Genomic DNA, 15,567 nt, shown 5'->3' with positions numbered 1-15,567 from the left:
ACATTGCACGCTGAGATGAAAAACGTCCATCGATGTATAATGCAATTGTTTCTTGCTTCTTTGCAGAGGGATGGCGAGACTCGGTGTTGGGGGCCCCGCGTCGTTTATTGGTGACTCTCGGCAGTCTCTCCAGGGACAGTTCGCCATGTCCTGCCGCGGTAAGTCACCGCTTTGTTCATCCCTTATCAACAAAGCCCCGCGATCAAGCTACGATCTTTTATTTGCTGGCTGTGCGACAAAGTGAGATACGAGCAGGGATTCGCAATGGTCGATAAGATCTGGAAGGAATTAGCTTTCTTGTCGTTTTACAGCAGACACGACGCGACATAATACTGAATATTACGAGAAAAAAAAAATGGGATCGCGATACAATACGTTTAAGATTTGAATAACGAAATCAGAAGAGATACTTTATTTCTCGTTTTTAAAAAAACTTTTTTACCTTCAAAAATTTAACATTGCGGGAAAGTTTGGTATATTTTTATTAAAACAAACTAATTCTTAGGATTTTTTTATTAGAGGTGAAACCCACCAAACTTTTATCATTGTATACATACTCGTACCTTTTTTTTTTTTTAGGAAAGCATGATTAAAGTACAAAAAACGTGACATTTATATCCTTATACTTTCTAGCCTGTCTTATTTCTTGATATTCGACGTGAATGATTCGGAAGAAATTGCGCTGTATTCGCAAAATTTGCGGCGCGTCCGTGCGCGAAATTATGAGATCGTACCGTCACGAATTTCTGCGATGTTACAGTGAAAATGGCGTCACGCGTGGAATGTATAAATTTTCGTTAACATTTCGACGCGATTGCCGGTACCAATTGTGTCTTCAAAATTTATGGTCCTGCATATTATGTATGCCTACTACGCCGGCGAATAAATCACAGTTGCGGTAATGCAATTGCATCTACCGTCACCGTTTTGATATCTTTCAACATGCATTACGACTTCAATTTTTTAGCACACAGAATGTATCAAGCTTGGCTTTTTTTATTTTATTTAAATAAGGAAACATCAAAAATATCAAGTTTCTTCTTATAAAAAAAAATTACACCGGTATAATTGCAATAAATTAAATTATATTAAACCTATGATACATGGAAAGAACAATTTTGTTAAAATACACTATTGCTCAAAAATATTTATTCATTCCGATTTTTGTACGTACCATTTTTTTATTGTACGTAGAATTATAAATTTTTAAAACTACAATATTAACCATTATTATTAAGTCTAGTATGTAGAAGAGTAGAAAAAATGAAATTCACTGTTCTTCATTTAATTAAGAAAGACAGTTAATTATGTAGATGCCCAAGCTGTTGTGAATGTCAAAACTTTTTGCAGTATTATTTATTAAGCTCGAGCGTCCTATAATATTTCGACGATACAACCATTTCGAATCATTTTCAAATCTACATCTAGCTACATTTGCAGACAACTTCAGCAAAATCGTTCTTTTCATGCAGCAAAAGGTAAGCTTAACAACAAATAAGCAAATAGATGTTCGATCTCAAGGCGTGAGAATTACACGTTGCAATCTCTCGAGAAACGATTTTGACCTTTTCGCGATTTTGACCTCGCGTGGACCTGAGTGGATCGGAGGGAGATTCGAGATTCGCATTCCGTTCCAAGGAACTCGATCACGGCCGTTTTACCTGAGTGCGTTCGAGCGGACTCCACGTTGATCCGGTCGCGCAATAAATTTTCCCTTTCAACCCCCTTTCGAGCTCGCGTCTGTCGCGCTGGTAACGAGATCGTATCTGACGCGCCGTGCCGTGTCATTTACATACTCTTCGCCCTGAGGCAACGCGAGGGTTGTGCCTCGTATTCGGCCTCGGTTTGATTTACATTTTCCAACGCGCGGCCGAGGATCAGCCGTGCCTTCGAGCTGACGGATGCGGGGATTGGCGTGGATAACGAAAAGAAGCGGCCGCGAAAGTCTCACCTGCTCGCCGCAGGGAGGGAATAGATGCAAATTTACTTGTGAAATATATCACTTTTGCTCGACGGCGCATTTCAATGAGAAAGATCGCGTTTTGGCACGTTCCCTATTTATACACCGATCTTCCGTTCACTCGCAAATTATTTATTCGCCTGTGAAATTATTTATCATCGAGAATTATTTATCGAGAACAACAAGAAAATGTTACCCGACTTTAATAGCATCTTTTGTTCCATCTATCATGATATTACGAAATCATAATATCATGGATATTTATTTTGTAATGTTTATCAAAATCATATCTTAGAACATTGTAATGATTCTCTTCTCTTATATAATGATTTTCCTTGTAATACATGAAAAATAAGTTAATAACAAGGAGAATTTTATTAGCTACATTTTTAAAAATACCTAACGTTATTTTCAAAATAGGGTACATTTATTAGGATTATTATTAAATTTCTTTTATATTGTAATATTATTTATCAATTTTTTACGATTTCCGGTTAGGAGCCACGTATTACGGTCGTTATGAGATAATTAGAAGGGTGGAAGAAAACCCGGTTATAATTTATCCGGATACTACGCGAACTTTGAACTACTAGTGCCAGAGGGAGAAGAGAGTAAATATGTTGGCGAGTCGGGATAATGAATTCCATTAGGGCAAGAACTTGGCCGAGAGTGCGATCGGCGTTAGTGCTGAAAGAAAAGCGCCGGACACGTGCAGCTCTCTGGTCTGGAAATGTCGGGAGGAAATAATCTGACTCGGAAAATCGCCTGCGGAAACTTCGTCAGCAGGCGTTCTTGTCGGAAAACTTTCCTTGTGCGTGGCTTCCCTTAAGGAAAACTTCGGCCGCGGAAAATCCCACGAATTTATAAAAGGGATACAGGCATTCGCATTATACATATTTATAATACATTCGCGATATTGATTACCTTGTGTGTGGACATAGAATGTCGCACATCCTAAATGTTATTTTTAGTGTTTAAAAAAATATCCACGTTTTTCCTCCTTTTTTTTTAGTAAATTTTTATTTGACGTTACTTGTTTTTTGTAATAATAAGGTAAACTTATATTTTATATACTTGTTTACTCGATTATGTTATTAATAGATTATATGTACAATCTTTTTTTATGTAGTGCGACGCGAATTAATTAAGTAAAATTATTATGTATTAAAAATTTTATCGAAAGAAATTTATTCAATTACAACATTAGTGACTTATATATAATAGATACAGACGAAACTATAATAAAGAAGTAAGATTTTTAAATAAACATTTGCAAAATTTAATATGAAGAATTGAAGAAAAAATTTCTTTCTAAAATATCCTGAAGGCATTTTCGAGATATCCGTGTTATTTTTAAAATGTACATTCTAAAAAATTATTCGAAAAATATTACATTTCAGTACTATTTTAAAAATGTAATAACCAATATTGAATCAGCATTGAATTAATTCTCCGTAGATTTTAGTTTAATTTTAGCATCTCACAATGTCGCATCGATCCTATAACGTTCTAATAAATAAATCGCGCGTCGCAGGTGTCGTCGAAAGAAATTGTGGTGAACCCCGCCGTCAACTATGGATCATTCAATAAGGTGGAGTATCTCACAACTCGTCGCTCTTAAAGGCAATAGGATCTCGTCACTCTGGTATTAAACTAGCACTCACGTATTACGCGAGCATTTCATCGCGCCCACGTAGCCATGTACCTACGTGTTTCTATAGCCACCGTTTCCATCACGCTATTTCGTTATCGAGGCAAATGGTGTGTTGTTTGTCTAAACGACTGCACTGAAAAACACGCGCAATCGACACGCTCGATTCAATTATCGACATCGCTGCGTCGGGAATAAACACTTAAAACATTGATTGACATGGTGTACACGCTGTGTCTTTGTACAAAGACACTTTGTCTTTTTTATTCTTCACTAGCTTTGCATGCAGAGTGCGTACGTCATGTGAATCAGTGTTTTAGATGTTTATTCTCGACACAGCGATGCCGGTAATTGAATCGAACGTGTCGATCATTTAAAAGAGCTGAATAGTTTAGTAGCACTAATAAATCACATATATTTGTTTAATAATTATGATGTGTTTGGGGAGGCTATTAGCGCTACTTTTGTCATTCTATCTTCGTTATTTTTAGACGTAAAACAAGAATAGAATGACACAAATAGCACTAATAACGTCTCCCTGAGTGCATCTTTAGAATAAAGAGAATTATGAGAAAATATTTAAGGAAAGAAGGAGTATTATATTTCTGAAGGAAAATATTAATTTTAAACATGACAAAAAATTAAATATACTTATTGTTATTTCTATGGAAAGTTTCCATTAAATTATTTAAAAAAAAAAAATAGTTCAATAACCGCATTTAACTTAAATTCAAGGATGCGAGTTTAGGAAGTGGATCAAGAAGATCGTTTTTTTATCTATTCAGATTTTCAAAAAACAATTTTTTATTGTCATCATTAAGAATGTCAAAAGATCAAATTTTTTTTTTACTGATTATTTTTGACATTCCTAATAATTATTCATGTATATTGTATGTAATACAAAAAAATTGTTTTTTGAAAATCCTAAGTGAATAAAAAATGATCTTCTTGATCCACTTCCTAAACTCGCATTCTTGAATTTAAGTTAAATGCAGCTATTAAGCTTTTTTTTTTTTATTGACTCTTCTCCTTATTGACTCTTCTCCTTTAAATCCTAGTCTTTGCATCAATCATTGCCCATTCGTTCAAAGAGCCACACTAAGCGAAATTCCAGACACCCATAAGAAAATTACTTTCGCGAACTGGAGAAGATGTACGAAAAGCAAGAGGGAGATCGACTCGTGAGAAGGTGGAGGTATTCGCGGCTCGTCACTTCCGATATTGGTTTTATATTGGATTTTCGTTCCTCGTGTGCGACGCAAGAGCGGTGATGTCTTTGATTTCAGCGGAAAAAAAAGCGTTAGCCGATCCCGAATTAGTCGGTTGCTCTTTCCGGAAGTATAAAGGAGCGTACGCAGGGAGGGTGAAAATATACGTGCAGCTACCGGGAGGTCCTCGGTATCGATCAGCAAACCAGGTGTTACCACGCCCAGATATCAATTAATCCGTTTACGTGAAACGTGAGAGAGGATTACATCGGTTCAGAATTGATAATTTTGATTGATGACTCATTGATAGTCAAAAGGTCGAATCATTTTTATTAATGAATCAAATAGTACTTTTTGCACTGGAAAAAATACTAAATTTTAGTAAATATTTGTTTGAATACTTCTAAATATTTACGAAATGTAAACACATTTTATACAAAAACTATTAATTTAATTTAGCTTCCTTTTTTTATTGAGTAAACATTTGTTTACTGTAAGTTAATGTTTACTTAGTATTCAAAGAATTATTTGCCCAGAATACCTTAATTACTTTGAGAGATAAGTAATATTCGACTTTTTGGTTAATTAATTAATTATTCTCAAATTAATTTTTTTGAAATATTTTCAATTCTTGAAATGATTGATCTTCGATCAGTCCTAAAGTCTTGTTAAATCTACGAAAGGCGTTCAGCTATAAATCGCTGATCCGAGATCTCATCAAATACGATCGGGATTGCGATTCGTGGCCATGACACGCGTCGCAAGTGCGGCTCAACGTTGGTCAGCCACAAGTCCACTTATTCTACCTGAGTACTCCCGCGATGCTTCTATCCGATCCCCTGTATTGCATTAAGCACAGCCGAGTGGTCAGCCCTGCGAATAGGGATAGAAATATTTGCAATGCTTTTTGTCGGTGCTGATACTTAAACATACCAATAATAATATTTCTGACGATAATAAATCTTTTAAAATATCAGATAACATCACATTTATTGGGCTTTCTATACAATAAGCTATTATCTAAGTTTTAAGTCTTAATCCGTAAGAAATTGATCAATCATAATCGATTATTCTTCTCACATATTAAATGTAAACATATATTTATTTGATACAAAAATCATTAATTTATTTTAGCTATCGTTTTTATTGAGTAAATATTTGTTTACTGTAAGTTAATGTTTACTTTGTATTGAAAAGAAATATGTATTAAGACTTAACTAAATCTTTTTTTTTGTGTATCAGACAATTATTTGCTCAGAATACCTTAATTGTTTTGAGAGATGAATAGCATTCGATTTTTTGTTAATTAATTAATTATTTTTAAATTAATTTTCTTGAAATATTTTCAATTCTTGAAATGATTGATCTTCGATGAGTCCTAAAGTATTGTTAAATCTACGAAGGGCGTTCATCTGTAAATCGTTGATCCGAGATCTCATCAAATACGATCGAGATCGCAATTGGTGATCATGACACGCGTCGCAATGTTGGTCAGCCACAAGTCTACTTATTCTACCTGAGTACTTCCGCGATGCTCCTATTTGATCCCCTGTATTGTATTAAGCACAGCCGAGCGGTCAGCCCTAATAGGATAGAAATGTTTGCGATGCTTTTTGTTGAGCTTGGTACTTAAACGTACTAACAATAAATATATAATGTTCACGACATTTTAGTCTCGAGGACAGAAAAGCATGTCTCTGATGATGATAAATTTTTTTAAATATTAAATATCAACACGTTAATTATTAACATACAATAAGCCATTATTTAAGTTTTTAAGTCTTAACCTGTAAGAACTTTTAACCAATCATATTTGATTATTCTTCTCACATTCGACTGTAATTCACTTAATTTCTTATGATTTAAAACTTAGGTAACACAGTTTATTATAGAAAGCCCATAATTTAGCTTTCTATGAATACCTACTAACAATAATAACTTCATAATACTATTTTTAGAATGTGTTTGTATAATTATATTTTTTACACAATACGAAAATAAAATTTAATTTTTAATCCGGGGATTAAGTCATGTATATTTTCATGTATTTTAACGCTCTGAAAACAAATCGAAATTTTTTTATCAATAAAAAATAACTCAATTTTCCTGCAGTATTTTTAGAATCATTTATAGTCTGGTTTTTAATATACAAATTGAGATAAAAGAGAGAAAGTAAATTTACCAACAATATTATATTATGCAATATAAAGTTAATATGCAATTTGATAGTTTAAAAATAAAAACTAGAAAATTGAGCTGTTTTTCTTCAATAAAAAAAATTATGACGTAATGGAGCAATTTGAACATCGGATTTGATTCAGAATGTCAAAATACACATAAGAATACATGATCTAATCTCCGAATCAAAAAATTTTTGTGTGTCTGTGTTATTTGTATTGGGCGGGAATATCAAAAAACAGAATTGACAAAAATGTCAAATTAAGTTAATACAAGCTGACATTAATTATTCGTATGTATAACAAATTTATTTTACAATGTAATAAGTATAACGTTTCGAAAATATTAAAATGAGATTTGCGTGATATCGATACTTTATTAAATTTAAGCGTTCCTACCCATTTTCTAAGAATGCACGTCACGAGACGATCATAAATAATGTGTTATCGCGAGATCCGATAGTGACTAATTTATTTACGAATCGTCGGGGTGGTGCACGCGTGAGTCACGTGCCATCTGTTATCTGGTACCCGTTCTATTATGACACGTAAAGTGCACGGCATCCTATTATCCGTGATGACCGAATTTTTCCGCGGCCCCACGAACGTGATTCGACAAACGCGGCGAATAGATTTCGATAGAACTACGTTGAAGTGTAAGGTAATCGATGAGATTAATTGGCGAGTATAGAAAAAAATTAGGATTACGGTAATTGATGAACTTATTTTTTAAGTATTAATTTTTTAAATATTTTTGTCTTGTGTTAAACTACATTTTGCAGAGCGTAAAACTAGAAACACATGAAAAAACTTAAGAAAGTAAGAAGCAAAGCAATGCAACATTTGATGCACAATTCTTTATCTTTTAATTGATATCTTAATTTAATGTCCTTAATTGACATTTTTAATCACGCGCAAGTGATTTAATCATGGCTTAATTTGTAGTATGTCTAACTTGTCACGAAACAATTTTCTGGTTGACGTTGTTGACGTCTCTTTCGTGAAAATAAAAATCCATGATTCTAACAAGACCGAAGAATAGAAACTGCAATTTTCTGTATTAAAATAAATGAAGAGAGAATAAATTACCGAAATTCGACTTTGTTTTATTTATCAATTTTTTTGTCATTGATGTCAGCCGGATTTAAAATGTAAGACTCAAAAAATATATTCATTTTATGTAAATAATTTCCATGTCCTAATTTTTGTTATATATAATCATAAATTATATATATAATTTATAATTGCGAATACAATTAGTGCAAAATGTTTATATTTTTAAAATCTTAGAATGACATTTATTTTTTAATATTAGCCTAAGGGGAGGAAAACTAAACTCACTATAAATATGTCATGTCAAAAAATAAAAATATAATTAGAAGAGATAATTAGAAGAGACAGGTTCAAAGAGTGAAATGAATTCATCCTGTATAGGGACATGCAGTTCTAGATTTCAAATTAAGTTCCGGAATTTCCGCTGCTTTTAAACATCTCATATTTCTACACGGGCGAAGCTAATACGAGCTAATCATATTAAAGCAACTCGACACGAGCAAATGCCGCATAAATTCCAGCGTGAGATGCAAAACGTTCTCGGAAATCAAAGAGCTCGTTGACGCTTATACCACCTTAATGTCCTAGCTTGCGATAAGCATCGGCAACTATTAGAGAGATGTCTCGGGATGTACGTATAGCGTCGATCCATTCTCGCTAATAAGCGCGATCGAGGGAAGAGAATCAGAGGATGGGGCTTGTCGAACTTCAAAGCGTAGCGAGTGTCGCTAACTAAACTCGGAGAGAGTGAGTTTGCCATTTCCAATCCGAGTCCATTTCATGATTAAGCGCAAACTTCTGAAGCTGCCCCTGAGGACGTTCGCAAATACGCACAATATGCGTACACGTACCCGGCGCTTCGTATTCATGAGAGCGTGGCTTTACAAACCTCGGAATCGTAAAGTTTACTGCAAAAACATAGTCAAGTTTGAATTGATCCTGATTTTATTTTTGCAATTTATACGAGAGGAAAATTTCGTGTGGGAAAGACGAATTAAAAGTTACGGTACAGCGATAAATTTTTCCGTGTAAAACATAATTCTCTATTATATCTGAATTTTATGTGTTGTGCATTTTATTTATCATTAATGATGACAACATCAATGTGTAATATTGGAAGAAGTGTAGAACCAACATCATTTTAACAGATTTAGAAAAAGAAGGAAGGATATGGATAATACGAAATCGTATATGTAATCAGGAATCATAAAGTAAGGCGCTTCACCGATTCTATTTACGAGTGAATTACATTTGTAGTATTTATTTTTACAATAAATTCTTACATGAACAAACCACATTTATACATGTAAAATTTAATCATTTATGTATGCAGCATTAACATTATAGACAATACAGTCACTGACTTGAAATAATATATTCTTTTTACATTACATAAAATTTCTAATAGAACAATAATAGAAAAAGTGATCTATACATATATCATTTACTTCTCTTTTTTAGTCCGTCAAAATGAAAGAAATTTCAGTCGCACGCTCCATCTAGTACTATTATATCGATAGGTCGCAATATTTTGGAGGCTGGTCACAATAAAAAAAATATATATATATATATGATGTATTTTTTTTATATATCGGTACCATTAAGGGTTAAAAGCCGAATCGATCATAGAAATCGAGAGGATCCCGTAAATGCGTGCAGCGCGGGTGTTTTAAGGCATTTAAAGTTGCACGAACGAAAACAAATCATGAACGGGGCCGATGGCAAGGAAGGGTCTTCCTGATGGGTCTCATCGATATCAGGTTGCTAATGGTGTAAGCCAAACTAGCTACCATAAAAACGCGCGTTGGGATAATTGAAGGGTGGGCCCTATCGTTATCTAGAGATTTCCCTTTCGTTTTTTCGGTTTCTCTTGGCGATCCACATCCCTCGCGTTCCCACCGTCTCTATATCTCTTAAATACTCGCCAAATTACTCTCTGATGGAATTGTAAGTCATACGAAAATTTATGCTTTCGCTACTGGATGTATTCCCGCAAACTGTTCTCATTATTAACGTGCTAATCAAGTATTCCTTGTATTCAAGATGCCTCGCATGACATACAAAAAATAAACTTCTCCATTTTGAAAACGATATCGAGGATCAGTTCACTTACGACTTTTTTGATGTTAAAATAAATATTACAAATCTTCTACTTCTCTCAAATTGCAATATCCTTGGCATATTCTTTGATAATTTCGAGATCGATTTTCTTGATGAAAAAAAAAGTAGATTCGAGTTAGATTTTAATAATTTTCGCGTGATTTCAACGATTGAAATTATACAATTTTCTGTAACTTAAGATTTGTGGCAAATAAAACTTTATTTAACTTCTCTTTAATCTGATAATTTCTCTCGCGATTGAATCAATTAAAATGAAATAAAATAAAAATATATTGACAAAACTTTCTTAGTTGAATGTAACTGTGAAGATTAATCCAGATCATTAATGAAGATAGAAGTTTCCGATTTTTTATTTCGATCTGAGTTATTTTAAATTTTAGATTGTAAAAAATGTAAACCAATGATATTTAAAAGACTTAAAATTTACATCAAATTACTTTTTTTTAATCAAGGAAATGTCGATCTCGAAATAATCAAATATGCCAAGAATATTGCAATTTGAGAGAAGTAGAAGATTTGTGATATTTATTTTAAACATCAAAACAGTCATAAGTGAACTGATTCTCGACATCGTTTTCAAAATGGAGAAATCTATTTTTTTGTATGTCATGCGGGACATCTTGAAATACAACGGATACTTAATTAGCACATTGATAATAAGAAAGATATATTACTAATATATATTATTATTTAATCGTTTCGATTGCTTATTATATTACAACTAATATTTAATATTACAATATTATATACACATTTCGTTACATTTTGTAATAGAATCTATTGATTTTCTTTTCATAACCTGAGAATTTTAGTCTGCTTTTTATAATTTTCAATCTTGATATATTTCTTTATAAGAAAGGAAAATTTTTCTCTAGGAAAAAAAGGAACGAAGAATAGGATCGTGAGTTTTGCTTACTCATACTACGCGATAACTACTCTTGGTGCCATAAATAAAAATCGAGAAGTTACACGAAAAAAACTTAAACACGCGAATCCGCGTGACTTCGACGTAACATGACGAGATTGTTCGATGTAATGTGCGAGCTATTTTTTTCTTCTTTCTCCAAGGCCGCGTGTTTCCCGCAGTTTTTGACATCAACGTCGAATTTGTCGACGCAAATCGGAAAGACAAATTCGTCGGGGGTGCAAGGCATTCTTCCATGGGGGTCAAGTTCTCGGTCGCTTCATTAGAAACACGAGCATAATCCCCACCCTCGCTCTCCAATTACTGTTCACTCGTTCCTGGTTCAGACAAAGTTTAGGCTCGATGCAACAGCGTAGAAACGTTGCAGAGACAAATTTACAAAGTATATTTTATATTCTCCCGTTTAAAAATTATCCGTGAAATTTTACAGTAGATAATTTTAATTTATCGTACAGCATCAAAGAGATTTAATTTCATGGAAAGCTCTAACAATAATTTAACAAATTTTAAAGCAAATTAATATTTCAATGTACATTTTTTAAGAAAACATCTTTTGAGAATTTATGTAATAAATAGACATCAAAGCTTGAAAAAGTTTTATATAACGGGCAGATAAAAAGCGAATGGAAGTTGCTTTCTGGAGAATTAAATTAAAATTAAATTAAAATGTTTTATTTATCTGTATGAAAAATCGTTTTATGGGGCATAATTAAATTATACTTTTGAAATTGTCCCGAGGTCTACTCAGTAGTTACGCCATTGCAACGGAGAAAAATCCTCTCCGCACCCTTCGCCCTTCGTACAAAGAGTGCGCGTCGTTCACGCAAAATCCGTAATTGCTTCGCACGGTTGCACATCCCCGACTGTTTGCCAATTTGCTCGGTTTGCCGCTGTTTGCGTTACGATAGAAACGCCGCGCCGCGGCGGTGTTTCGTTTGCTCAAAATTATTTTAACTCTACATATATGCTACATTGATCTCACCGTTTAATAAATTTTCCACATTGTAACTATATTTTTTATTTGCTGTAAAGTAACAAGGGAAGTTTCCCTTTTACATAAAACGATATTAAATTTGTCATCAAAATTTAGCTGTATTATACTTTAGTTTCAAACATCTAGCGTTTTTTAAATTGTAAAATCAGAATTTCTTTTTAATCTTAAATTGTCTTAAAATCAGTTAAAATTACGGACGAAAGAGCCAAAATTTTTTTGTATATAATTATATAAGTTGCATTTCACGAGCTGAGGCAGCGAAATGTCGAGGCAGTTAGTCTGTTTCATCGTCGACGTCCCTCGGCAAATATCATTAAGCTTGCGAGAAAATCGTGCTAACGAGGAAAGAAGAAGCGTTAAGGGGTCCTTCGGCAGGACAAACGCTCGCAGCATCCTCTTTGAGTCTGCAGAACGGAATTTCTCCGTTGCGCCCAGGTCGCAGCGCGTAATCTCACTTTGATCATCATTCCTCCGGAGAAATAGGCGCGAACTTTCATGCCCCAAGCAACCGGTCCGTTCTCCCCTGCGTCGGCGACCGAAAAACTTATTTTCTCCTTGAAGAGCAACCCTGTCGAGGGAAGAGGGCAGTTCGTTATGAAAGCGCGAGCGAAAATGTTCCCGAGAGATTACGCCAGCGAGTTGCACTCGACTCGACTGACGAAGAAACGAGTTTTGATGAGAGTATAATAATGTTTTGTTAATCCCACTTTTTCCCTTTGTTCTTCACAGTTATAGTTTAGTAGAAAAAAATAGTTCATCTTAAACTCGTAAAATTGAAGAGGCGAACTTACAATTGAATCTATAATTTGGCTTTGTCCCTAAAAATTTAACTAGATAAAAATCTAATTTTGTTGGACCATCAAATTAATTATGTACATGTAGGATATTCAGACTTGTTAGAACTCAAAATTTTTCAGCAGCACGCTCGAGTCTTGTATATAATTATTTTGATGATGCAATAACATTATTTTTAGATCTATTATTCATTAAGATTCTGTATTTAGCTAAATTTTTAGATATTTCAGCAAAATCGTTCTTTCGTGTGTCACAATGAAAGATTATGATGAAGAATTCTATGTGCTGCGATAAAAAAATTACAATGAGAGATCTAACATAACAGATACAACGAAAATAAACGCCACAAAAATTTGAGACACATTTTTTATAATTCAACGATGTATAATTTTATTTGCATTTTTCCAGGGAATTATGTTCAGCTGTATTTAGATAGCTACAAATAAATGTTGATCTCTAATTACCAAGTTTTAACGAAGAGCCTCGTTAGGGTGTTAATGCGAGTTCGTTTCGTGCTCTGCTCATTCTCGGGAAATATCGCCGTCATAAACAGCAGTTAAAATAGCAGTTACAATTCCAAGTTTACCTGTAATCAGTCCGGCGATAACTGCGCAACGTGTGTTTATGGTCGATCTCGTCGACGATATTAATCAGCATCGCCAAGTCCGCGCAACGCTCGGCTGGCTTCGATCAAGCACCCTCGTTTGCTCGACTCGATAATAATCAATCGGACGTGGCTGCCATTCGAACGTACTGAATTCGAAATAATTGCCTGTCCATCCCTCCCCCCCCTGGCATCCTCCCTTTCTACATCCCGCTCCGCCGGGCTGCTCTCTTTTCCTTTCTTTCTCGCATGGCGAAAGCGCGTAATCCGTTTGTTGTAACACATTTTCCAGCAAATTATCAATCTATTAATCGACTAATTTCTCATAGTTCGCTGCTCATTGTCTCTCTGCTCGATTTCGCTAAATTATTTTATCTCTGTCATCGCGTTTAAGCAACTATCTTTGTTCACGACTCGCCGAGTATCGATGATTGCAATATTTTTTTAATCGTAGCTCATTAAAGTTATGTTTATTCGGTATGAAAAATTAAAGTATATATTTTATTCTTGCGTTATCTCATTTTTTATTAAATCCTTACAGTTTTACATGCACACGTAATTGTTTAAAATTGTTGTGGACTGCAAATGTTATTATGAGTTATACTAGGTTACATAGAATATTGTAATGTAGAAATATTAAAATGAATAAAAAATTCTTTTCGTACATACAGAGTATTACACAACTATCGCATTTCCTCTTAAGGATATTTTTTTAAAGTAATTTTGAGACGAAAATCCTAATACGAAAATGTCGAGACTGTAATAATTATTTTAATTATAATTTTAAATGCTTATATATATATCAAAATTTACTTTCATTACTCTATTATTAATTCTGGATTCTTTTAAACATTCTAAGACAAAAATCTTAATACGAAAATATCGAGACTATATAATTTTCATATTACATACTATCTTTAATCAATTATAATTCAAAAATTATTGTACTCGACATTTTTGTATTAGGATTTTCGTCTCAAAATTATCTCAAAAATATGTTTTTAAGAAGAAATGTGATAATTGTGAGACATCCTATATATATATATATATATATATATATATATATAATATATATATATATATATATATAAAATATAGACATAATAAGAATAGACTGCACATTTCTATGAAGTTGTCACTGTCAGTTTAAAAAACGTGAGGTAGTTTGAAATAGAATTCTTATAATAAAAAATTCTAGCTTGAAGTACATCACTTTTTCTCTCTAAAATATCGAATTGAAGAAAAATGCTGACAAAACTGAAGAGAAATGTTGATAATGTTCAATTCTTTTCAACAGAATAAAAGTTAAGATCAGAGAACGCTTAGTTTATACATATCTGTTGCGTCTACGATATGCAGGAATTTTTAAGTCCAAGAATAGATTGTCAAGTCGACTCGAGACTAACATTAATGTTACAAAAACGGATCTAGGAAGCAAGTAACAGAAAAAATTAGTTTAATGAAATTTTTATGCATTGCCTTGCGAAACTGTGATAGTTAAAAATTAACTTCGCGCGGAGGTGGAATCGTCTCCCTTGAATTTTCCATCTGCAAGCGCATCTCAGATAATGTGTATCTACCGTCACGAGAACGGCACCTCGCAATCTCCCGCGGAAGTCCCTGGTGGACCGTCGCGGTATGCAAACAAGGGCGAGATAGGTCGAAAAAGCGGGAGAACCGCCGCCGGGGGTAGTGGTGGCGATGGTGAAGGACTGCGACGAGGGGAGCCCGAGGTGGTTGTTCCGCCGTTCTAGCGTGGTGCAGCGGGAGTGTTACTAATTGGAGGGGCACCGAGGGGAGGAAACCTTGTTATCTCTTAATTGCTACGACCCTCCGCGCTGTTTTGCATCGGTAAGGAGCGCAAGTCGAATCTACGGACGTTTGTTTTGCGGACCGTGTCGATCTCGCTTATCGATCTGACTTCTTCACAGGATTATTCAGCGAGATCTAACGATTCTTCTCAACCCTCTACCGCCTCTTCTTATTTCTGCATTCTCGCAATGCAATTGCGCGATAGTGAACTCTCATTTCAGTTTTCTTCTTCTTCTTTTACAAAAAGATTTGGAAAGCTATACAGAT

General features: G+C 34.1%; 1 protein-coding gene and 1 long non-coding RNA gene across 9 annotated transcripts in view; one reads left to right on the top strand and one right to left on the bottom strand.

Moving 5' to 3' along the window:
• ChAT (Choline acetyltransferase) overlaps positions 1 to 15,567 on the top strand; it is a 95,824-nt gene that overhangs the window by 28,619 nt on the left and 51,638 nt on the right. For 7 of the 8 annotated variants that reach the window (XM_087412390.1, XM_087412386.1, XM_087412385.1 and 4 more), the window contains 2 exons: positions 67 to 158; positions 3,495 to 3,551. In XM_087412390.1, coding sequence (XP_087268516.1) covers positions 67 to 158; positions 3,495 to 3,551 — 149 coding nt within the window. The remainder of the gene's footprint in view (positions 1 to 66; positions 159 to 3,494; positions 3,552 to 15,567) is intronic. The other variant, XM_087412387.1, reaches the window with a different exon arrangement.
• The window catches only part of LOC147907610 (uncharacterized), a 66,011-nt gene that overhangs the window by 17,501 nt on the left and 32,943 nt on the right, over positions 1 to 15,567 (bottom strand). The window lies entirely within an intron of this gene.

Source organism: Acromyrmex echinatior, chromosome 13 (genome assembly GCF_024713525.1).
Source record: "Acromyrmex echinatior isolate Ae372 chromosome 13, ASM2471352v2, whole genome shotgun sequence".
NCBI lineage: Eukaryota > Metazoa > Arthropoda > Insecta > Hymenoptera > Formicidae > Acromyrmex > Acromyrmex echinatior.
This window is presented reverse-complemented; position numbering and strand designations above follow the sequence as displayed.